Source organism: Balaenoptera physalus (assembly GCF_965194825.1).
Source record: "Balaenoptera physalus genome assembly, chromosome: X".
NCBI classification, from domain to species: Eukaryota; Metazoa; Chordata; class Mammalia; order Artiodactyla; family Balaenopteridae; genus Balaenoptera; species Balaenoptera physalus.
In genome coordinates, this window is record NC_138903.1 from 133,842,364 (window position 1) to 133,867,721 (window position 25,358).

The 25,358-nt window shown below is 49.1% G+C and overlaps 1 protein-coding gene and 1 pseudogene across 2 annotated transcripts; one reads left to right on the forward strand and one right to left on the reverse strand.

Annotated features, from left to right (window-relative positions):
- Window positions 1-854: 854 nt before the first annotated feature.
- Window positions 855-15,103, reverse strand: LOC309653294 (olfactory receptor 13H1-like). The gene has a single exon (XM_082447889.1). The coding sequence runs from the start codon at window positions 8,311-8,313 to the stop codon at window positions 7,426-7,428; it is 888 nt and encodes a 295-aa protein (XP_082304015.1). The 5' UTR covers window positions 8,314-15,103; the 3' UTR covers window positions 855-7,425.
- Window positions 15,104-16,812: 1,709 nt separating this feature from the next.
- LOC309652208 (olfactory receptor 10V1-like) lies at window positions 16,813-24,536 on the forward strand (annotated as a pseudogene). The gene is made up of 3 exons: window positions 16,813-16,822; window positions 19,226-19,295; window positions 19,615-24,536. The product of its transcript is annotated as an olfactory receptor 10V1-like (transcript).
- Window positions 24,537-25,358: the final 822 nt, after the last annotated feature.

A 25,358-nucleotide genomic window follows, 5' to 3' on the forward strand; every position in this document is an offset into this window, starting at 1 on the left:
CGTCACAGAGCAGAGCCGAGCCTGTGCAAGCTGTGTGGACGGGGCACGGGTGGGGAAGGCAAGGGGAAGAGCGCCTACTCATTTGGCCCTTTGGGGCCGGCTCTTTACTTTGGTTGCCATCTCCTCGGGCCACCAGGTCGGAGTCCCTCGTCCTGCTGGCCCCAGGTGTCTTCCCGGTGTTGCGCTTGCGCTGCCTGGGCCCTGAAGGGGCCAAGGAATACTCCTCAGCTCTGCCCAGGGCTGGAAGGCCCGAGATCGGCGGGAAGGTGGCTGGTGCCAGGGGACCCCCCAAGAGACAGGCTCTGGTCCCTCCTCTTCCGGTGCCTCAGTCGCAAGCCTTAGTTTCCCATACCTAAAACGTGGAAGTGGCAGCCCTTCCCTCTTGGGCTTGTGGGGACTGAATGCAGTGGTGGCTGTGAAGCCTTCTGGGGCAGACAATAGTTGCAAGCCTACATCCCCAAATGTAGCTAACAAGCCGCTAGGTGAAGGAGCAGAGGATGCAAACAGGCAAAAAGCAGGGTTGGAAAGCTCTTCTGTGACAGGTCAGACAGGAAGTAGTTTCTACTCTGCCAGCCAAGTGGTCCGTTGCAATTCGCCTGGCCTCCAGACTGGTGGCAGGACAGCCGCCCTAACCAGTCTATAAGCTAATCTGCTCTAATACAATTTACTGGCCGGCGGCCTTCGGGCCACGGGCCATCGTTTCCCGATCCCTGACTTAATTCAAACGGGAGGGAATTCTAATGCTCACCATCAATAATCAGGAGGGGCATACTCAAACCACAGATCACTTTTCACTCATCGGATTTGCTAAACTTGCCAAGGTTATGAAGAAACCAGTGGCTGTGCGCACTACTGTGGGGCGGGAGGGCGGGGAGGGAGCGTGTACATTGGAGCAGCCACTTGGTGGGGTAATCTGGCAGAATCTATGGATAGTAAAGCGTGGAGCGTTCACTTAGGCTCCTGGCACCCTTCTAACGCCGTAGATAAATATTAACTAAACCATGAAACGATCCTATGATTGAACCATGCACTACTATCTCCATCTATAGGTGAGGAAACAGGCACTGAGAGGGTCTGCAACTTCCCAGGGTCATTCAGCTTGTGGGGTCATATAATCAGCAAGATTGAACTGAGGCAGTTTGGCTCCAGAGCTTGGCCTTGAACTAAAAGTATTACAACTGAAAATGGCCATTCTCTCTATAACCCACTGCCTGGTACATCTAGAGAAACACGGGTACCTGATGTGTACAAGGACACATGCCCAAGGATGTTGGTGATAGTAAAAACTAGGAACAATCTAAATTCCCATCAGCAAGGAAATGAATAAACGCAGTGGGTCATATTCATCCGGTAGATTAAAATGCAGCAGTGAAAAGGAAAGAATGACACTGTGTTAACGAGATTTCAAAAGCACCCTGATGACTGTAAAGCAAGATGCAGAAGTCCTGCATGTTGCTCGTGCATACATATGTGTAAGCAAACATATTTTGTAAAGGTCTGCAAGGACACACACTAAACATCTAACACTGGCTGGGGGACAGCAGGGGATGGAGTGGGGTGAAAAATGTCAGTGGTTTGCCATAGTTTTCCCTGAACTTGCTGGTTCCAAGCTTCCCAGAGCTGAGTGCCCTGACATGAGACGAGTGGCTCCTTCCTGGGTTTCTGTAAGACCTTTGACTGTTAACAATTTCCCATCTCCAACAGGCCTCCACCCCTTCCTTACCTCCCTTCCTCTCTTTCCCATTTAAACACCTCTGTGGAGCATGGCCTCTCCCCCACGCACCCTATTGTGGACGATTTCCGAGAATAGATGCTTAACTCCTCTCCCAGCCCCGCAATGACTTTGATGTCAAACATATTGAAAGGGATAAGGAAGGATACAGCAAAGTCTCATGTGCCCAGCACCCATCTTAAAAACCTTAATGATCACTGTTTCCATTCTCTCCCTCCTCCCCTCCCACCATGGAGAGAATCCCCAGGGCTCTTTTCACACCTTCTTCACTCTCTCCATCTCTGGGAGTCTGCTGCCCGCCATCCCCCCTCGCTCCCGCCCCCAGCAGAAGACCTTGCTCTTCACTTCCTAGAGAAAAGCAAGCGTAGCCCCCTCAACCATCTCCCTGGTACCCAACATTTGCCCCTGCTGCCCTACCCCCCCCTCTCTGCCCTCCTCCCATCACCCGCAGGTCCGTCTATTTCTACCCAAGGCTCATCCTTTTACTTTGCCTTTGGCCCCATCTTCTGCTGCCTTCGCCACTGACTACCTTTCCCTCTCCTGCTCAACTGGGTCTTTCTCATTTTTTTTCTCTCCTTCAAAGCAAGAGTGGTTAGAAGTGACATGTGCACATGGTAAAAGACAAAATTCAAATAGTGCACAAAGGTATACAGTAAAAAGTAAGTCTCCCTTTTACACTTGACCTCCAATCATCCTCCCCTGACTGTTGATCAGATTTTTATATATCCTTCCAAAGTTATTCCATGCAGATACACGCATGTGGAAATAGATGTGTTTTTTTTTTCTTTTGCACAAGCATAGAAGGCTGCATGCACGGTACTGCACCTTTCTTTTTATGCAATATACCTTAGCCATCATCCCATGGCCATCACACATAGATCTAATGATTTGTCACATTTATCCCACTGAGAACACATTGCCTGCCTTTTCAGGACAGAAGGGCCCTTTGTAGTTGACTGGCAGTGAGTGTCCAGTCGGTGTCTTCAGGAAGTAGTGTCTCATCAGGGGCTCAGCATCGGTTCCTATCACTGGTAAGTTGGACATTCAGAGGGAGCGGTAGATGGATCAGCCTTGGTAAGGGGAAGTCTTTATTCTTCGGCCTCCATCTGGGCCTCTGGGGCCACTTGTGCATGGGCCCCTCAGGACAGTTTGGGGTTACCGGCCAGAGATGGCTAACATCAACTGGCCAAATCAATTTGTCTGCTTGTTAGTTCAGTGCCTCTTCCATGGTTGGATGCTTTCTGCTGGCTGTTTGCTCATGAATCTAGAATCTTCATAGTTCATGCTCACTACCAGCTGTCCATCTGCAAGCCTCCACTCCAGACCTCTTCCTTGTCCCAAGTCTTCTAGCCCTTTCCCTTCAGGCCTCTGACCAAATGACCAAGACATTAGGCACTGCCAATATCTGTTATATTAATATATATAATATAAAAATTATATATCATTTATATATAGATATAATATATTATATTAGTATAATAACATACATTACAGATATATAGATATCTGTGTTCTATTTATATATGTATCTGTAATATATATTATAGAGTTGCCATAGCATATTACCACAAACTGAGTGGCTTAAAACACCAGAAATTTATCCTCTCATGATTCTGGAGGCCAGAAATCCAAAATCAGAGTGTTGTGAGGGCTGAGCTCCCTCTAGGGGCTCTAGGGGAGGGTCCTTCCTGCCTCTTCCAGCTTCTGGGGGCTCCAGGTGTTCCTTGGCTTGTGGCCGCATCCCTCCCGTCTCTGTGTCTTCACGTGGCTCCTCCTCTGTGTCTGTGCAGGCTCCACTGGGGAAGGGAAGGCCCCACCTGCCAGTCGGAGAACCCGGGGGTCCTGCAGAGCCAGCATCCTCAGGGGCAACCCCCACGTGGGACCATCTCATGTTTCAGAGTCCCAGGTTTCCCCACCAAGTGCCTGACCTGAGCCTGACAGGAAAGAACCCTCTCCTCTACTGCCCTCCCACCATTACCTGCGCGTTAACAGATCTTTGTCTCTCTTTATCCCTCTGTTGTGCATCAGTACTGACTTAGCAGAGAGGCTATTCTCATTCTCTGGGAATGATTCCCAGAAAGAAGAAATATTGCCCAACTGCTTTCCAAAAAGGCTGTGTTGCTCCCATGTCCACCTGAAATAGACCAGAATATTTTTTTCCTCTGCTTCCCTGACAGCAGTAAGAGTTGCTGGTCTTTTAAATGTTGGCAGTGAGTCCGCACATCTGGTCCATATCAGGTGGAAAGATATATGTGAAAAGAATGTTTATTGCCACTTTTCTCATAGTGGCAAAAAACCTGGAAATAAGGTGAATAACCAACAGAGGGAAACAGTTCAGTCAACACCCACAAATATTATGCAGGCATTAAAAAGAATGAACCAGAGCTATGACAATTAATTGGGAGAGATGTATATTAGTTACTGAGTGAGGAAAAAAACATGCCCAAAATGTGTATGATGTCAGCCCAATTTTGTGACAAAATGGACTAAATGTCACTTCTAAATGGTTAGCTGTATGTTATGTGAATTGCACCCCAACATAAATAAAAAGTATTCAATGTTTCAGGAAAAACAAACTTGAACTATTTCCCACGGTTGATATGACGTAACCACTGAAAATTTTAATACTATAACCAGCTGCTGTTCAAGTTTTGCTCATGATTTCCAGAGGCATCACCAAGAAATGACCCAGGTCAGGTTAGTCTCCCAAAATAGCCTATATTAAGCTTTATTTCTGACTAAACTTGTTTTGTCTGCTCAGGGAATTTTCAAGGCTGGTCTCCCTTTGTTTTCTTTTAATTGAAGTATAGTTAATTTACAATGTTGTGTTAGTTTCAGGTGTACAGCACAGTGATTCAGATAGATATAGGGAGATAGAGAGATAGCTAGATGACAGATTCATTTCCATTATAGGTTATTACAAGATACTGAGTAGATTTCCCTGTGCTATACAGTAGGTCCTTGCTGTCTATGTATTTTATATACAGTAGTGTGTATCTGTTAATCCCAAACTCCTAATTTATCCCTCCCCCCCTGTTCCCCTTTGGTAACCATAAGTTTGTTTTCTATGTCTGGGAGTCTGTTTCTGTCTTGTAGATAAGTTCATTTGTATCATATTTTAGAGTCTGCATATAAGTGATATCATATCATATTTGTCTTTCTTACAGTGCAGATTTTTAGCTTCTTTTTTTCTTTTGGCTCCACCCACCTCCTTTCCACCTCCACATCACCCCTCCCACTCCATCTGCAGATGACCTATGTTAACAACCCCGTTCATGTTCTTTAATATAACCAAATACAGACATCTGTCTATGTACACTTATATATGTAGGTATTTAGTCCATTCGCACTGTTGTGAAACCACCATCCCCAACCCCCCCACTGTTTTCCCCCCTTGGTGCCCATACGTTTGTTCTGTACATCTGTGTCTCGATTTCTGCCCTGCAAACTGGTTCATCTGTACCATTTTTCTAGGTTCCACATATATGCATTAATATAGAATATTTGTGATAAATTGGGAGATTGGGATTGACATGTATACACTGATGTGTATAAAATTGATGACTAATAAGAACCTGCTGTATAAAAAAATAAATAAAATAAAATTCAAAAATTATATTAAAAAAAAAAAAAAGCAAAGGCACAGGTTGGGGGTTGCCAGAGGCTGGGGAGCCATTGTTTCATGGGTACAGAGTTTCCTTTTGGGGTGATGAAAATGTCTTGGAACTAAATAGAGGTCGTGGTTTCACAACATTGCAAATGGACTAAATGTCACTGAATAGTTCACTTCTAAATGGTTAGCTGTATGTTATGTGAATTGCACCCCAACATAAATAAAAAGTATTCCATGTTTCAGGAAAAACAAAACAAAACAATGGCCTACTTTAAAAAAGTCAAAACCATAGCCAAGTATGGTTTATGTCAGGGTTGAATTGTGTCTTCCTGAAAGATGTTTAAGTCCCAGTCCCCAGTACCTGTGAGTGCGGCCTTATTTGGAAGTAAGGTCTTTGTGGATGATCAAGTTGAGGCCATTAGATGGCCCGAATGATGTCTGGTGTCCTTATAAAATGGGGAAATGTGGAACCAGAGAGAGACGTACACAAAGGGAAGACAATGTGAAGACACGGGAAAAACACATCTACAAGCCTAGGACACCTGAGGTCACGAGAAGCTGGGAGAGAGGCCTGGAGCACACTGTCCCCCACAGCTTTCAGAAGGAACCAACCCTGCCGACACTGTGAACTTGGGCTCTGGCCTCCGGACTGTGAGACAACACTTTTCTGTGGTTAAGCTGAGGTGATTTGTTAGGGTGGCCCCAGGACACTGACACAGCACTGGTGCCCCTTTTATTTTTTTTAAAATTTTATTGAAGTATAGTTGATTTACGTTTCTGTTGTACAACAAAGTGACTCAGTTATACATATATATGTTCTTTTTCAGATTCTTTTCCATTATGGTTTATCACAGGATATTGAATACAGTTCCCTGTGCTATACAGTAGCACAGGGAACTTGTTGTTTATCCATCCTATATATAATAGTTTGCATCTGCTAACCCCAAACTCCCAAGACATCCCCCATCCCCCTATTTCTTGGCAACTACAAGTCTGTTCTCTATATCTGTGAGTCTGTTTTTGTTTCATAGACGTTTATTTGTCGTATTTTAAATTCCACATATAAATGATATCATATGGTAAAAAAATTAAAGAAAATAAAGGCACTTCCCACAAAAAAAATAAATATATAAAAAATAAACATGGGTTTAATCTAAAAAAAAAAAAAAAAAAAGAATAGAGAGTTAAGACCTGACTCCAGAAAGAGAGGTGCACTTTGTGATTAACTGATAACTTTTAAGTTGCAGCCCTGCAGAAATTGAGAGCCAGATCTTGCCACATGGTTCCCGAGATGTCGACTATGCTGCTGTGGGATGATGCTTGGCACCTTTTTGGATGGGAGGAGCAGCACAGGTAAGACGCAGAGCTGGAGGGAATGGTTAAAGTGCCAAAGCGCTAACCAAAGAGATAAGGTGCGACTGTACTCAGAACAGAAGAACTCAAGCCAAGCCTCATTCAGTTGGTCCTGCTCCTGATTTCTTCTCCAAATTCATCATAGCACACCAAGAAGCTCACATTTCCTTCAGCCAATCATGTCCTCAGTGAGACACTTAACAGTTGGAAGACCTTTCTCATCAAACTTGGCCATATCCTCCCGGGGCGGGATGCCAAAGAGCCTTGCCAACAGGTGGCAGAGGTATCTTCTTCAACTGTGGAAGAAACGAAGATCTAAATCTTCCAAGTTTTCCTCTTGATATGAGTTCTGGAGGCTGGGAGTCCAAGATCAAGGTGCCAGTACAGTCGGGTTCTGGTGAGGACCCTCTTCTGGGCTGCAGACTGACAATTTCTCATTACATCCTTCGCAAGAGGTTTTATATATAAAGACTATTGACTATTTTACTGCTCCTTGTGTGTAACTTCCATTTTGTTTTTATCTAGGATGCATGTGACATACATGGTTTTCTATTTTTATGCCATCAAATCTTCTCTGTTCTCGTGTCATTTCTTGCATTATTCAGATGCTTTGCAAGTCCTTTCCCATTTGAGAAGTGTCACTCACACGTGCAAAGTTGCCAGCACAGCTAAAACCCTGGTGCCGTCCTACCACCCAGCGCGCCATTGCACGATCGAGGCGTCAGGACTAGGCCCCGTAAGTCACTCTCCTGAGAGCAGCTTTCACATCCTTATTTCTCAGCGTGTAGATGAGGGGATTTAGCATTGGGGTCACTGCTGCATAAAATATAGAGACAATTTTGTTCCCATCTTGAGACTTTTTGGTCTGAGGTTTCACATAAATATATATTAGGCTCCCAAAGTAGATGATGACCACAAGCAGGTGAGAGGCACGTGTGGAAAAGGCTATAAGCCTGGCCTCAGCTGAGTGGATTCTTAAGACAGCCTTAAGGACACAAAGGTAAGAGATAAGGATGAAAATTAAAGGGAGCGGCATTGAAATGACAGCGCACACCATCATCATAACCTCTAGGAACGTGGTGTTGGAACAGAGCAGTTTGAAGATGGCTTGGACTTCACAGGAGAAGTGATTGACTGAATTAGGCCCACAGAAACTGATGGGGAAGAGCAGAACAGGCATAATAGTGAGCCGGAAAGCTGTCAACCAAGCAAGCAAAGCTATTAAAACGCAGGCTCGAGAAGACATCGCCAGGTTGTACCTGAGTGGGTCTGAGATAGCCACACCCAAGAAGGCTCGGATGGCGAGCTGGGCAAAACAGGAGCCGTGCGAGATGGTGGGGAAGTTCTGCCGAGAGTTTGCCATGATCAGTGGTACAGCACTGGTAGAAAACAGGAGATCCAGGAAAGACAGGTGGCTGAGGAAGAAATACATCGGGGTCTGGGGCTGAGAACTGACTCTCACCAGGAGAATGATCAAGCCGTTTCCTGCCAAGGTTACTATATAGAGAAGCATCAGCGCCCAGAAGAGAACAGTGTGGGATGTGGGGTGGTTGGCCAGTCCCACGAGAATGAATTCAGTCACTTGGGTGTGGTTTCCAATTTCCTGGTAATTCATTTCCTCTACCCTCGGCCACGGGGGGGAGAGAAAGCAGACGAATCAGCTTTTTGTTAAAAAGGAACACATTGGTTATACCATCAGGTTGGTTAAAGCGCAACAGCCCTTGATGCAAACTCAGCTGCCCGCCCCCACCCCTGCATCCTCTGGCAAAATGGATCAGGAGCCCTGGGCCTGTGTGAACACAATCTTTCAGGAAGAGAGCAGAGTATTCACCGCATCTTCTGGCCAACGAGCCTCGCATGAGCCTCCCTTCCAAGCTACATGAAGCCTGACCAAAGGTGGACACCAAGTGAGTGGTGAGCTTGAGTGAGGAAAGCAGAACTGTCCCGAGGGCCTTTTCCTGTGCCACCGCACTCTCATCCTTCTGCTGCAAATGATGAGACAGTCGGTTTCCACCTGTGCTCAGGTCTCATTTTCCCAGCCGAACTGACCTCCCTTGCACTGGAGTGGTGAGATCTGAGCTCTTGGTGTGACCAGTGGCATGCACCTGACTCTTATGTCTGTGCTCTTGACTGTGCTAAGTCCTGTGCTGTAATTTATAATCAATAAATCTCCAGACGTTCATCTCCATTTGCACATTTGCTATCACCTTAAATCCCTCTCAAGCAACGTCAAACTCATTCGTCTGCCCTATTCCCCTCTAAGTCAATGCCATTTTCAACTTTGCCATCTCTCTCGGTGTCTGGCACATATTAGGGGCTCAGCAAATGTTAGACCCCTTCTCCACTTACCCTCCATATCGTATCGGTCAGCAAGCTCTGTTAACGTGTCCATTTAATTGAATAAGCACTTACAGACACCTACTGTGGAGCAGGCACTGTCCTCAAGGGGTTCACAGTCTGATGGGAGGGACAGAAAAGAAAAGACAATTATAATATAATGTGGCCTGCACTACACTGGGGGGAGGTCCAAGGTCTTACAAGAGCCTTACAAGGAGGGGGTCCCAAACCAGTTCAGCTCAGAGAAGAAGTGCCCTCGCAGCTGAGACCTGAAGGGTAAGTAGGAACGAGCCAGTCGGCTCCCTCTACAGCTGGTCAGAGAGGAGGAGGGAGAGAGGAGCACAGCTCGCCATCTCTGGGCAAGAAATCCAACCATCCCGATCTTGGGTGACCAGAGTTAGGCCGAGGGAGGCGCCGAAGTGGAAAGGACTGACTCGATTCAGATGTGTGTGCTTTGGGCAGCACTTCTCAAAGTGGGGTTCGTGGACCAGCAGCCTCAGCACCCTCTGGGACTTGTAGAGATGCAGATTCTCAGGTCCCATGTTTTAATTTAATTTATTTTTGGCCGCGTTGGGTCTCCGTTGCTGCATGCGGGCTCCCTCCAGCTGCGGTGAGCGGGCGGCCACTCCTTGCCGCAGTGCGCGGGCCTCTCACTGCAGTGGCGTCTCTTTGTTGTGGAGCATGGGCTCCAGGCGCACGGGCTTCAGCAGTTGTGGCACGTGGGCTCAGTAGTTGTGGCGCGTGGGCCCAGCTGGTCCGCGGCCTGTGGGATCTTCCCGGACCAGGGCTCGAACCCGTGTCCCCTGCACTGGCAGGCAGATTCTTAACCACTGCACCACCAGGGAAGCCCCCACAGCAATGTTTTAACCAGCCCCGCCCCTGCCTTTCTGGTGTCTCTGTTTGAGAACCACTGGCTTCAAGTACGACCTATTCGTTTCCTAGTGGCTTTCAACTCTTGCCCCAGAGCAGGAATGAGAGAAGCAGCAGACACAGACACAGCTTTTCAGACGCTTCGTGACTGTAGGGTCCCAACATGAGAATGAGAGAGAAAGCGATTCACCCCAGTCCTAGGGAAAGCGGCCTTCCCCTCCTCCTCCTTGCTGGTCCCCAAGGCTGAAGTCACATCTCTGTCGTGTGACTCGCACTTTCACTTCCCACATGAGGGTTTTCGTGCCTTCATGCCATTCGATTCTAAAAACAGTGCGAGGTCCTGGAAGCAGCGCCCACCTCTGCTCCTGTGAGGACGTACGCTTGCTGTGCTCCGGTCACAGAGCAGACACACGAGAGGCCTGAGGCCACTTCCACTGAGGGTTTTGAAGGCCGCACCCAAGGTCCTATCGACTCCAATCAGTGGACTCCAGGCAGCTTTGCTCACTTCCCTGCAAAAGAATTTTGTGCAACTATGACAGAGACACACACACACACACACACACACACACACACATTTTTAAGCTAGCATCAGAAATTGTTCATAAGTTTAAATAGTTGCAAAGATGTGATTTCTGGCTTACTGTGAATATTCATAATTTAAAACTACCCCTCCCTGCCTATTCTTTGGGAAGCCTTCATTTACCCCTAGCAGGGTGCCTACCAAGGTTTGAACAGCAGTCACGAAGACCACACAGCTTTTCAGAAGCCACTGATGGACCTGGTTCCACAGGAAGCCGGCGCCATGTGCTGGGGCATGGAACGGGCTAGTCCTTACAAAAGGTGGTGGCTTCTCGTTGCCATCGGGGCTGACTCTGGCCTCATGGAGTGGCGCTGTGTGAGCAGACTGAGCCTCTGGAGGGCTAAGGAGAGCAGCCTCTATGCGCGCAAAAGTATCCTGGACCACCGAGATATTGGCGACATCATCCCCGGGGAAAAGGCCCCAACATGCTCCTCACTGAGAACTCCATAGATGGCATCTATTTCCAAAAATGGCATTCCAGCCCCCAGGGCATGAGATGGAATTGTCACGAATTGCCTTTGTGAGATGGGCTGAGCAGCTCAGTGATGGGAGTAGAGAACATCAGAAGGAGAGCCCTTTCCTGCTGTGCCTTTGAGCCAAACTTTGCTTTCCTGAGATTAAACCTACTTTGGGATGAACACAGTGAGATTTTCACCAGCCCTCTCTTGTCAAATCGTAACTTGTTCGCCTGATTTCAACAGTGCTCTGGACAACCATGATGTCTTCACTTACCTAAAGTTTGGATTTCTAGTTCAGCTGGGAAATGGAAAGAACTGTAGTCTCTGTTCTGTGCGTGCTTTCCTTTAGATGAAAGCCGGTAGGCTCAATCATCAGTGACTTGAGGAGCTTGATAGCAAGGTATTAAAATAGCCTTGAGGATCTAAGAGCTGTATATGTCAGTAGTGAATGGTAGGTCCTTCCGGGACAGGATGCTTGATCAGTAACGCCCTTGCACTTCTGCAGAGCCGGCACCGACCGCAGCAGAGAATGAACATGTGGGCAGAGGTGAGTCCTTCTTTCCCAGGGGTGTAGTCTAAATTTTCACTCTTTCCATAACTATCAACATTTCCTGACTAGTTGGTCCCCAGATTCTGAGGTCCACCTGGGACAGGTGCAAAGGACATCCCTCTGGGCACAAACTTGCCAGGGACTTTGGAGTCCTCTGCATCTGAGTTCCCCTGTAGCCTTTGGCCGGTCTCCCATTGCCCACGGCTCAGGGCTGCAGTGAAGTCAGGATAGGTCATAAGAAAGTCCCGTCCTCTTGCTCGGGACACACAAAGGACAAGCATACCTGGCACATCTTCAGCTAGACTCACCCTCTAGGGAGAGAGAGGCACGTCCCCGAGTCACATGGCTCACAGTACGGCTCAGGAAAGGAATCCCAACTTTCCGATCTGCAGTCCTGTTGGGAGTCACCTGTGCTGGCCCTTATTAAGCAGAGAGAGATTTAGGAAATACAAAAGGATCTCGGCAAGAGAACCTCAGGGGAAACAATTAGAGGTGTATGCCAACCACATTACCGACGTGAGCAGCCTCTGTGATCCTTGACCACACACCAGCATTAATAGACTGAGAGCCATCGTTTGCTGTATACCTCCTCTGTGCCAGGGTCTATGGACGAATTTACAGACTAATAGGGGAGCAAACACAGACACGTGAAGCAGACAAGAGTCAAGCATTAGTCTGCTTGCAGCGGAAACTGAGGCCAGACTTGACTGAGAGGTGGACTTGAGCTGGGGCCAGGCAGACCACCCGAGGCCCAACTCAACTCCACCCCTTCCCGGCTGGGTGACTGCGGGGAAGCTAAGATGCTTCATCTCCCTCAGCTTTAGATTTGTCCTCTTCGACATGGAGCAAATAATAGTGAGGGTGGTGAGGCTGGAGCCCAAGACGACTGCAGCACAGACGTTCTTTTTCTATCTTAGTGCAGTAGCCAGTAGGTCGGTTGGGCACAGTCCCCTCAGAAAGCCACTCTGTGGCAGTGCCCAGCTCTTTCCCTGACATTATCAGATGCGACCAGTATCAGGTGGACTTCTCCTCAGAAGGCTGCGTCCCCCTCCTCCAGCTGCCGAACCTCCAGCCCTGACCCTTATCAGTCAGTGGGCGCAATTCCCCAAGGAGCTCTGCTCTCCTGCGCCCCTCGGCCCCCCATCATTTGTCGTCTTAGGAGAAATATGGACAGAGGACTTAGATCCACGTCGAGTCACGATTTGTCCAGAACGTCAAATTTTTCTGTGTTTTGTTGTATCGATGTTAAGATATCTTTATTAATTATTCTCACCCAGAAGTAATACAGTTTCTCGATTCTGGGAAGGTGGCAGCAGAGGTGGTAACATCATTTTTGAATCTTCACAATCCTCATCCACACTCCCAGCCCCGAAGAAGAAAGAGAAAGAGATACAGGAAACGATAGCAAAACCAGAAACCCAGGGTAACATCCACAACAAAACTAGGTGACAAGGTATTCCCACAAACTCCAAAATCTGGGTTGGCTGAGACCAACCCATCCTGGCTCCAAGGTCTGTGGACGCTTATCCCCCGAGGGAAGGAAGCAGATGGAAGGAAATCAGGGGCATGGGGTGCCTGGTGGTCCTAGAAGTCCAATACTTACCTACCTGCAGGTAATTTCAACTATGGAACTCTTTGTGGTTGCCAAAATACAAGGCAGGAAAATAAAGAGAACCCATCAATCTGTCACTAAGAAGGTTAAGAGGTACAAACTACTATGTACAAAATAAATAAGCTACAATGATATATTGTACAGTACAGGCAATATAGCCAATATTTTATAATAACTATAAATGGATTATAACCTTTAACAACTGTGAATCACTATGTTGTGCACCTGAAACGTACATAATACTGTACATCAACTATACCTCAGTAAATAAAAACAACCATGAAGAGACTGCTAAGGGAAAAACAATCAACCAGATTGCTTCATCACGTCCTAACCGAATACAAGCACATGGTTCCATGAAGAGGCCTAGTGTCCCGACCCACTGCCCGTAAGGTGAGGAAGCGGGAGCGGAGTTCCCTCCCCGAGAAACGGAGGGATTTCTGAGGCTCCCCACTCAGGACTGCATGCCTGCATCCTTGGCAGCACAATTTCTAAGAAATTTAAATACAAATATTAGCACTGAAGTTGAGAATTTGGGGGAGTGAAGAAGGGCCAATAAATAGCATACCTCTTCCCTGCCAGAGTTCTGAACCACTTGAGAAGTACAAGAAAAGTCCCAGCAGATGGGGAAGCAAAGCCTCTACACTGGTAAAGGCTGGTTTGTGAATATAGCTAATTCCCTATACCCCACACAGTTAGACTCAGAACAACCCATTGGAGGGAGTGGAAAGGGAAGGAGAAAGAGACCAAATACTGCACACTGAGAACCTCTGACAAATTCCCCCTGGCAAGGAAACGTGGACCTCTGGACGCTGCTCACCAACAGTGTATTTCACTGCATCTCCATGGGGCATCTCCTTCCTCGAGGAAACCAGGGGAGACACACAGCCAACGTTTCATAGATTTTTTTTTTAAAATATAGCAGGTTCTTATTACTTATCTATTTTATACATATTAGTGTATACATGTCAATCCCAATCTCCCAATTCTTCACACCACCACCACCACGCCCTCCCCCGCTTTCCCCCCTTGGTGTCCACACGTTTGTTCTCTACATCTGTGTCTCTATTTCTGCCCTGCAAACCGGTTCATCTGTACCATTATTCTAGGTTCCACATATATGTGTTAACATACGATATTTGTTTTTCTCTTTCTGACTTACTTCACTCTGTATGACAGTCTCTAGGTCCAGCCACGTCTCTACAAATGACCCAGTTTCATTCCTTTTTATGGCTGAGTAATATTCCATTGTATCTATGAACCACATCTTTATCCATTCATCTGTCGATGGGCATTTAGGTTGCTTCCATTACCTGGTTATTGTAAACAGTACTGCAATGAACATTGGGGCGTTTCATAGATTTTTGCACCTCTTTACCCATCGGGCTTAGCTTAGTTAAGTCCATGGTGTACCCGCGGGGAAAATTTACTCCTTATTCTATTTTTGCTTCCTAGTATTTCCAGCCACCAATGCCTAACATACCTCATCAGAGGTTCTGCCAGAAGATCAAATGACAACCACAAGATACTCTTCTAATGATGAAAGTTTAACACGCAAGATACCCCAGATACAAACCCATGATGGATTTCCTGGGGAGACAATAAAGTTCAAAGTTCTCCTTGCAAGCTGATGTTCAAAGACATTAGAGAAAAGCCTAAAAATCTTACCATCTTGTGAGTTACAGTTGAAAGAAATTGAAGTCCAAATCACTTTCTCCAACCTCCTCTCTGCTCAGAGTCAGAGGGTCTAGACGGTTCATCCAGGGCCTCAGAAATTAGGTTATTTCTGTGCCAACTCACCCATTTAAAGAGTACAAAGAGTTAATAAGATGCACACAAACATCTACCCCAGGCCCTACAGCCACCAAATTTAGAAGACAGTGCAACGTCCAGTCGCAGCAGAATGATGTTCCCAGGGGTTGGTGCTGTGTTGGCCAAGATCGTCTCAGAACCTATGATGTCTAAGCAGAGGGAGACACGGAGAGCCTGTGATTGTGAGTGATGCGGTAGCTGCGCTGATGCTGCCTCAGAGCGTCTAGGAATTTGTAGAGGCGGCAGCCCCAGTTACTTAGGGCCCTTTGGAGGTGCCTTTCTTTCAAAGTGTTGAATTTATGTTTAAAACCTCTTACTTGCCATCTCTCCCTTCGGACCTCACGTGCCGGTAATGCTGGCACTAAGGTGGGCATGCGCATTAGCTGGAGGAAGACGGCACATCCTCAGCCCCGCGCTGCCGCCGCATCAGGTCACTCATCAACGCTGGAGAGTTCCACGGTGTTTCTCTCCATTAGACGGCAGAAGAGCCTTTGTATTAGAAACTGGGGCCGAGAGGAGAAACAGGCCAGGGAGGAGGGAGAGGAAGGCGGAAAAGTGCCATAGGCCCACCTTGGACTGTTGGGAGCCCCTCTGGGGTCACGATTAGAGGCAGAAACGACTAGAATGATTCAAGGGGAATTGTGTGTAATTCTAAGTACCCAGAGGGCTCTTGGGGGTCCTGTTTCCGGTTGCAGAGTGTGGCAAAATGCTGCGGGGCAGGCCTTGTCCCACTGCCGCCTGCAGGCCAGCACCGAGCTAGCCCTCCGAGGCTTTGGCCCAGGCAGGGGTATCCTCCAAAGGACGGTGGTGGAAAGGAGGTTTTTCTGAGCAAGCCTGTGGGCCGTGGAGGTGAACAAAAGGAAGGCCCAGAGTGGCTGCAGGGGTGGGGTGTAAGGCTGGCTTTATGAATGTAGGCGAGGCGTCGTTGGGGTCCTGGCTTTACGAGGATGCAGAGCACGGTGCAGGTTGGACATTGGGCTACACCTAGACCAGGACCGGGGAGATGAAAGTATTAGACAGAAGCCTGGGTCAGCTGAGTAGTAGCTTTCTCAAGCTTCCATAACCCTTAGTCCCCACTTCGGTCAACGAAGCTACTTTGATGACTCAGATTTTGCAGATTAAAAATGGAATTCCCGATGGCCCTGATTAAGTCCCCTTGTAGACTCTCAACTTTGGGGGTTGGGGGGCTTAAAAGCTCACCAATCTTGGGCTCCACTGCCCACTGTGCACTCCTCTCTAGCAAGGCCTGATGGCTTGACTCAAACCCAAGCAAACCTGTGCATTTTCTGCCTGTAAAATCAGCCTGAGGCCCATTCACGTACTGGTGACGGCACAGTGGGCCCGCAATTTCAGCAGATCGGAGTTAAACAACATTGTCAAGATCTAGACTGTATTTTTTTTGGCAAGGAAAACCTGAGTAATTGAGTTTGGGCTTGGGTTCAGCTGTGTGACCTAGGGAAGGGCCTCCGCTCGGTGGGGTGGACCACAGGGACGGCCTCCTTCCCCACCTCTCCTCTAGGGCTTCCATAAATGACAGAACGTAGCAGCTCCTGTAAGGACACTCCCTTCCTTCCAGCCATCAGGCAGTGCTTCCGAGGGCTCGCTCCCCGTGGTCCGGACAGGCGGGAAATCCAGCGGCCGGGCTGCGGGAAGCTGTGCCGCCGGGTCCAGGCCACTCGGCGCTGCCGCCGCTTCCCTGAACATGGGCTGTTCCTCCTGCTCGGGCTTCTCCCCGGTTTTCCGCTTTACGCGCTGATCTGTGCCTCCCAGGTAACGAAACCAGGTCTCTTCTCCAGGGCTGTTCCAGGGACGCGAGAAAAGAGCAGGAAGGGTGCACGAGCCGTACTCACACGGGGCCGCTGCTCCGCGCTCCACTCGGGGCTATGCTCTGGACCATGGCGTGTGGTAAGAAACAAATAGAAACCACTGCAACGCCGAAGTAATGAAAGACTGATTAAAGTCCCAGTTATTTTAATTATGTTTTATTTACTTTTGTTTCTAGATTTTATCTGTTATCGTGTGTTTGTTGTATTATTTAATTATACTTAATTACATTATAGTGCATCCATACTGTAGAATGCCGCAGTTAAAAGATTGAAGTATGATTCCCTTTGTGATAAAGCAGAAACTAACACATCATTGTAAAGCAATTATACTCCAATAAAGATGTCAAAAAAAAAAAAAAGATTGAAGTAAACAAGTTATGTGCTGACTGAAAACCTCTCCCGGGCACATTATTAGGTGAAAACACTAAGGGCAGTAAGTTTGTGTAATATGATCCCATTTCAGCTTTTTTAATGTGTGACTGTGGTGAATGTTTATATATATATACACATGTGAGTGTGGAAATATGTGTATATATGTGTGCAGGTGTGTGTTAATGTATGCGTGCAGGTGGGCACTGTGTCCATACACGTGTGCACATGTGTATGTGTGCGTACATGTGATCATATTTGTGCTTGCGTGTGTAAGGTGTGTGCATGCTTGTTTCTGTGTACACGTGTGGGAGTGTGTATGTGTGTGTACGTCCATACGTGTGAGGGTGGGCGTGTGCGTGGGGTGTGTGTGTTTGTACGCCCCGGACAAAGCAGGGAAGGAAGTGAGGCTCCCGGCGGAGAGTGATTCTCTCTGGGAGAGCAGGGTGAGAAAGTCACACTGACTTTCCTTTCTCACTTTTTAACCGTTTGGATCATGTGTGGCTTTTACTTTCATTTTTGCGTTTTCAGTATTTTCAAGGTTTAGGGCCCAAATGAAACAAAGCAATCCCCACATGTCCGCAGCCCTGTCATGGGAAGAAAGAGTGGAAGTGATCAGCTGTGGCCAAGCCAGAGCTGAGGGTCCGAGTCCAAGGAAGAGAAATGAGAACCCGGAAGGGATGGCCTCACTCAGACCGCTGGCAGAGCAGGGCACTTAGTGTGATTTCCGGGCGGAGCTGGTGGCGGGGCTGGGAGCAGGGAAGGTGTCATGCGGGGAAGACTTCGTGACCATCGGCTCTGCGGTAACGAGTGGGCAAACGGCCCTCCAGGGACCCGTGCTGCTCAGAGACTCTAGGTGCCCATTAGGTCAGTAAAAACCCAAAGAATAGCCAGTGTAACATGCAAGGGGCTGGAAAACTGGAAGCACAAACTTCATCTGGGCCAAGCAAAACCATCAGCAGAGTGGGTTTTCAGGTTTCAGTGAACACACTTCGAGTCTCAGTGGCCCCGGTCCAAATGGTACCCAAGTGAGCTCCTGTCCTTGAGGTGACAACTCCATTTCCACGAGGCCCTGAACTCCTGTTGAGTCTTGATGTGTTAGATCTCTAGACTCTTTAGCAATCTTCTCCTCTCGTCTGCTGTGAGAAAGGGATGCACAGGAAGAAATCGAAGCCTAAACACAAGGCTCCCTACTTGTATCTTTGGTCCTACCGGGGAAGAGAGAAGCAAGCGTGTCCCCCAAAGTCTGGGAAGGTGCCGACTATGTCCTAGTTCTGTCCTGTTTCCTCCCACCCTGGACGATCATGACCTCAGCATCCCCAATACGTCAAAGTTTCCCTGCTTTCACTTAACCATTAACTCAAGCATATGTGTTGGGTACCTACTCAATGTCTGACTCTGTCCTAACTGCAGAGGATGCAGAAACGAGCAACAGACTTTTAGTCAACAAATCTTCATCAGTAATACTAATATGTGCCAGCCACTGTTTGAGAGCCTAAATAAGAAATCATTCTTGCCATCATGGAGCCCACAGGCTTTTGGGGGAGCCAGAGAGAGAATCCGACTGACTCAGCCCAGGGCTCAGAAGAGGTGTCTAGAGCGGGGTGACACGTAAGCCGACTCAGTGGAGCTGAAACAGGGGAGGCTGCAGGAATCCTGGGAGTTTGGTGGGAAGGGGCAGTGGCAAGGGAGGGACAACATAGCCAATGCACAAAGTCAAAGTGTCTTTAAGATCAACTCGCCGGACCTTCCATCCCACGGGCATTCTCCACGGCGTCAATGACCCCGCAGGCCCAGTCTCTCTTTAAACCTAAGTAACACCACACTCAGCCCCCAACCCCTACCCTGAGGCAGCTCTTCAAAACGTAGTCAGAAGGAGGACTTTCGTTAGGGTCTGTTAAAGACAACTTCACTCATCTCGGTTCGTTTCTGTAATAACTCAACAGGTGAACTAAAGTGACGTCACCATCAGAGCGAGCACTCCGTCACTTTCACTGAACAGAAGGCAGAATTCAAAAAGCTCATAGAATGAGGACAGTGGGCATCTGTGGAAAGGGCTCCAGGGTCTCCCATGACTTAGAGAATTGCTAGAAAGGTGCCTTTTCCGGCCCAGGATTTGCGCTCTCCCTCACCCTCACCACACTGATATCCTTCTTACCCTTTGGTCAGTCTCATGAGATCAATCATTTCTTTTTTTTTTTTTAATTAATTAAGTAATTAATTTATTTATTTATGGCTGTGTTGGGTCTTCGTTTCTGTGCGAGGGCTTTCTCTAGTTGCGGCGAGCAGGGGCCACTCTTCATCGCGGTGTGCGGGCCTCTCACTATCGTGGCCTCTCTTGTTGCGGAGCACAGGCTCCAGACGCGCAGGCTCAGTAGTTGTGGCTCACGGGCCCAGTTGCTGCGCAGCATGTGGGATCTTCCCGGACCAGGTCTCGAACCCGTGTCCCCTGTATTGGCGGGCAGATTCTCAACCACTGCGCCACCAGGGAAGCCCGATCAGTCATTTTTTTTGTGGCATCCCCGCTGTGCTGCTCCTGGACACACGCGGGCCAGTGAGGCCGCAGCCTTCCCTGTCTGCCTGCTCATCCTGTTGTTTCCATTCCTTCTGATCCTGCTCTCCTACGGGTCCATTATCACTGCCATCCTCAGAATCCACTTGGCTGCGGGCAGGAGCAAGGTCTTCTCCATCTGTGCTGGGCACCTGCTGGTCTCCCTTCTGCACTACGGCTGCGCAGTATTCATCTACATTCACCCCAAGTCGTGCTACACCCCAGAACAGGACAAAATTGTGTCCTTAATCTACACCAATGTCACTCCCATGCTCTACCCTATGATCTATAGTCTGAGGAACAAGGAAGGCAAGGGGGCTCTCAAGAGAATCCTGGAGAGCCACGACCAGACGAGGCTGGTGGTCCAATGCAAGGGGAGGGGGAAGAGGGGGTCCACGTGCAAGAGCCCAGTCGGTCATCTCAGTGCAGCCCTCGCAACTCCAAGCCTCCTCCTGAAGGCTGTGCTGTGGTTCTGCGGGCGCCTGGACCTCACCGCCCCCTTTCCTGCCGTCACAGGTGGAACAAACCCTAATGCTTTCTGAGATGGAGCAGCTCTGGGGTGTCAGTGAATGTTTCACTGCCCCTTCGCGAACGATGACACCCGGCATCTGGAGCACCGTCAGACACTTCTCCGGCCAAAGAGCTAGAAGCACAAGGAGCTAGCTCCCAAGCCCAAATGAGGTAAAGGCGAGGGTGGAAAGGCAGAGCCAGCCCAGGAACCGTAACCCGCTCCACCCTCCTCCTGCGCACCCTCCGCACTGACGCTCTTCCCGACCTACCCCGCTTCCAGCCTCTGGGCCAGCTGGCTCCTCCTCATCCTGCGATGGGTTAAAGGACCGCTCACTCCTGGCGGCCTTGGGGAGTGCCCGTGTGCTCACTCATTACCTAGGGCTGAAGTGGTTTGCTCTCTCCCTGACTGGCCTAGAGGCTCCTTGAAGGCAAGAACTGTGATTAACCTGTCACCCCGGCACCAGGTACATAACAGGTGTTCAATAAGCACTCACTGGACGCTGATCCCCCGTGAGCTCTGGCATAGGAACAGCTTCAGACTCTGGTTGCTAATGGAATGAAAGCCTTCAATATCCTGCTGAGCCTCTGTGATTCAGGGACTCAGGTCCAGCATTATGATCTCAAGAAAGTGTTTGCTGACCCCACTTCCACCCCACAGGCTGTGCGAAGTGCCATGGATCCCTGCATCATAGCACTTAGCAGCAAATAATTCTTGAATGAATGAATGAGCACCTTGTGGGTACCAGGCACTGCACATAGCACTAGGGATACAGCAAAGCATAAGACACAAAAGAGCTCACAAATTAGGCTGGGGAGTTAAGCACCTTATTTAAAAGACTAAAATAAAACAAATTATTTTAAAAATATACAATGGTTACGAGCTATTCTTTCATAGGAAGGAGTGGTTCACCCACCACCAAGCCTAGGAACACCCACATGCTGTTTAAAAGGGTCAGGAAGGAAAGGGTCTGGGTCCTTGATGACCCTTCATTGGAAAACTCAACCACCACCATGATCACCTCCCTCTAGCCTTCATATTCAGCCAACAGTACACTTCCTCATAGTTTAAACCCCCAAAACCTTCCTCACCAAACCCCAACCTTGCCTACTCTCCTCAATTCATGGCTCCTACCACCTCCCTCATCATTCCTAGATGATGACCCCATCTCCTGCCACAAAGGGGCCCTCAGAGCCACCAGAGGGGCACCCCTCAATGGGAGTGGCAGATCTTGGAGGACAGGAACCATGTGGGTAATTTTTCCTCGTGTCCACCCCTACTTGCTCTTTGGCCTGTGCCCTCAGACCTAGGAAAGGTTGGAGCCTGGAGGGGCAGGAGGGGGTGCCATTATGAAGTCCTTGCAGGGAACCCAGATGGCGACTCCAGGTTTATCAAAGTGAAGGTGGGGTGATCACTAGCTTCAGTGTATGTGGAGAGAGAACTGACGTGAAAGTCAGAGAGACAGCGACCAAAAAACCAATAGCTGCTTGTTGCCAACGACATCCCGTTGCAACCCTACGTGGGCCCTGTGCTTCAGGGCCATGTGATACCCTTATGAAAGGGGTGCACGGGCACCCCTTTATTTGGACAAGCTTAGAGGGGTGCCTCTTCTTTTATCTCTTCAAGAAATATTATTTTCACTACTCTCACCCCTAAATCCTTCCTTATTTTCAAAATAAACTAGTGAAATGTTGACAAGTGTTGAAGCTGGGTGAAAGGTAGGTGGAGTTTTAAAAATACTATCCTCTCTCCTTGTGTGTACATGTGAAATGTCCATAATAAAGACGTTAGAAAAGTCAAGGTACTGACTGGTCTCCCACCCTCGCCATTTATCTAAACTTTGCTCTCCCTTTAAGGCACAGCTCAGATGCCTCTTAGTCCCCGACCCCTTTTTAACGACCGCCTCGGTCGAGTTCGCACTTAAGGCGAGGGAACGTTGCTGACAGGAGAACAGCCTCGGGTTCCCGTCCACCATGGCCTTGCTGTGTGTGCACAGCACCAACCCACGTGTCCCTGTGCACGTGCGCACCCACACACGTGTGCACACACAAACGTGCACACACACAAGGCCCTGGGTGGGCAGGGGTGCAGAGACAGGGGGTTCCATCACTCCCAGGCAGTGGGGTGGGAGTCTGGTGGCACAGGGGGCCCCAGGGAGGAGGGAGACCCTCTCCTGGGTGCTGTGGGACAGGACGTGGGTCTGTGCGGTTGGAGGGTGATCCTAGGTGACATGACGATAACCCACTGACCTGCCCAGGGAGGAGGGGTTCCCAGGGAGCAGGGGCACCGCAATCTGTCAGGTAAGAGATGATGCCACCCTGGTCTAAGGTGGCCTAGCGAGAGTGGCTTGGGATATTTAGGGGGATCGATCAGATGGAGGACAGAATAGAGGGCAGGAGGCTATGGAGAGGCCTGTCATCAGGACAGTAAAGGAGGAAGAGGGAAGCACTGGCAAGTGGGGGAAGCAGAGTGAGGGCGTGGGGGCCGGTTGGTGCAGGTCCTACAAGACATCTGGGTTTAGGTGGCTGTACTGACTTGAAGCTCAGGAATTCAAGAAAGACGCTGAGTATCTGGCAAAGAGGTCCTTGTTGATTTAACCATCGACTTCCTTGAATTTATATGCCTGGGCCTTGTCACCTCTTAGCTTTAGTCATTACAGATTATGCTTAATATGTTTTAAATATATTTCCTCTATTCCAAACAAGTCTTCTCTGATTCAGAAATGCATAGGCCTTGACCGGTAACGCAGCCAGAAGTGCTTGGGCCAGGACTGGCGCCCCGGAGAGGAGGGGCTGTGACGTGCTGAGCACCTGCTGACTCTGTAGCCGCGTGCCTGTGTGTGGTTTTTGTGTCTACGGACACACGTGCATATACACACGCGTACTTGGAAGGGGTAGAAGAGCAAAACATTTCCTCGTGTGATACTGATGAAACGCTGCTAAAGCAAACTCTCAGTTGTCCTCTGGAGGAATAACTTTCCAGGTAGAGTGAGCATTATGTGTGGAACTGAGAAAGGGCTGCTTTTTGGAAGCAGCTCAAAGTCACAAAGGCAGGCAGGGCTGTGCCGCACCGGCCCCATGGTGGTTAGCTGGGGCCCCAAGGCTCAGGGACCTCAGGGATATCATTACGGTCTTCCTAGTTGCATCAAGAAAAGGTGCCAATTAGCAGCACTTTCGAAGGGAAGCTCAGCCTCCAACGAATTAAACAGGATAAGTAAAACTTTGGCAAAGTAGTTCACTGGGGAACTAATTAAAAGTTTTTCTAAACAACATCTCAATAAGTTTCTGAATTTTTTTTGGCTTTCAAATGTAACCCACGCTGTCAAAAATAGAGAAAATATAGGCAACTTTGGAAAAGAAAAATCAATCATCTCACTACTAAAGATAAGCACGATGAAAATGTTGGTATATTTCAGGATGCAATGAGCTCATTTCTGTTTACTGCTGAGCACAGTGACTGGAACATCGAAATCACCCAGTAAATGTGACTGGTTATTATTATACCATTGTCAGTAAGCTTGGCTAATGCTTTTCCCATGCAAGAATCAAAGTTCACCTAAATGTTCTTCTAGTATTTTCATTTTGATTTTATTGTGTGTATAACACATAAATACCTTCTCGTCACAAATAATTCATATAATATAGAAATATGTAGCATAAATGTGGCTGTGTTGCTTCACAAAATCCCCACCCCCACCCCAAGGCTTCACTGAAACGTGTAACAGTGGCTGAATACGTCCGTGCTCATTTACCCGCTCCTAGCTCGTTTCGGTCAGTCATCGGTCACTCACTTGCACCTCAGAACCGTCCCTCCAAAGGAGAAGAGAGTGAGGCATTTATCCAGAGACTCCTGGCTGCATCAGCACAGAACCGTGTCCAGGGCTGCGACCTCCCCTGTACCTCCAGGCCTACCCTGTGCACCCGGCAGAGTGAAGTCAGAGGGCGAGAGGGAGCGCAGGGCTCAGAGGCTCTGCGTGACCTGAGGCGGGACAGTGTCTATGGAACTACAAAGGCGCAGGAAGGAGCTCGTTAGCAGGTCAAAGCAGGGGTCTTCGTTTGTCACCCTGTCGGGCCTGGATTTTCCCTTTGATGGCATCTCAGTGTGACCCAGTCACGCCAAGCCTGGAGGTCCTCCCGGGCAACACTCTTCATCCTCCACATCCAGTCCTTCCTGAAATGGGTGACTCTGACCTGCTAACGGCTCTTGCCTTTGTTTTCTCTCGAATCCCTTAACCCACCTTCCCCGCTCGGCGTGCTCCTCTTTAGCACACCGTTATCCTTGCTCCCCCAAGTATGTCAGCTCCGTGGGGAAAAGGCTTCCTTTCCTTCCCTGCTCCGTTCCAAGTTCCCAGAACAGTGCCGGGTGCAGAGACCCTCAGGGCGAATACTTGCCCAAGGAAGCTGCTCGAGGTGGGGAGGCCTCCACCCGCAACCCCGGCACCTGACAAACAGGGGGAGCAGGAGGCAGCTTTGGAAAATGACATGTTCTTATTGCTATGTTTGCAGCGGCTTTTGAGCACAGTAAGGGTGTCCCCGCTGGACCGCCGCCCTCACCCGCCCCCCACCCCTCCAGCCCACGTCAGGGTGTGAGGGAAGCCTTTCTAGGGCCCCCTCGGCTGTCTCGGGATCGGACGTGACACAGACGTGGGTTAAGTGAAGCTGCTACGCGGAGGACTTGAGACGTGGAAAGCGCGTCAGCCTTAAGCTCGCAGGTGGGAGCCGCGCGCAGGATCCCTGGGGCGGGGGACGGAGGCCCACCTCAGATCCCTGCCGCGGGGGCGCCCGGCCCAGGGCGCAGGGTGTGGGCCAGCCTGAGCATGCCGGGTGAGCGGCCCCAGGTCCGGATCCCCCCCGCAGAGCCCTGCGTCGGCTCACCCTGCCGACCTGTGGGCAGAGCGGGGAGTGTGCGGACACCCACTGAGGTCCCCGCCATGCACTTTTCCACCCCAGTCTGGGGCCAGGGACTACACGTGCATACCCACACGACAGACTCACACACTCGACAGCTTGAAGCTTCTGTTTTGCCTATGAAAATGAGATCTATAAATTCACACTCCTTGGCTGGGGCAGAGGTGTAAGAGGGGCTGAAAGGGATGGGGCGCGGCAAGGAGAGGGACGTTGGGGTGTTTCTCTTAGAAATATACAAGCAGAAATCTCCTCAAGTTTTTATAAAATGTGCAAAATACAA

Bases quoted from the DNA above. Each gene is read 5' to 3' on its own strand.
- LOC309653294 (XM_082447889.1), bottom strand. From the start codon at position 8,313: ATGAATTACCAGGAAATTGGAAACCACACCCAAGTGACTGAATTCATT.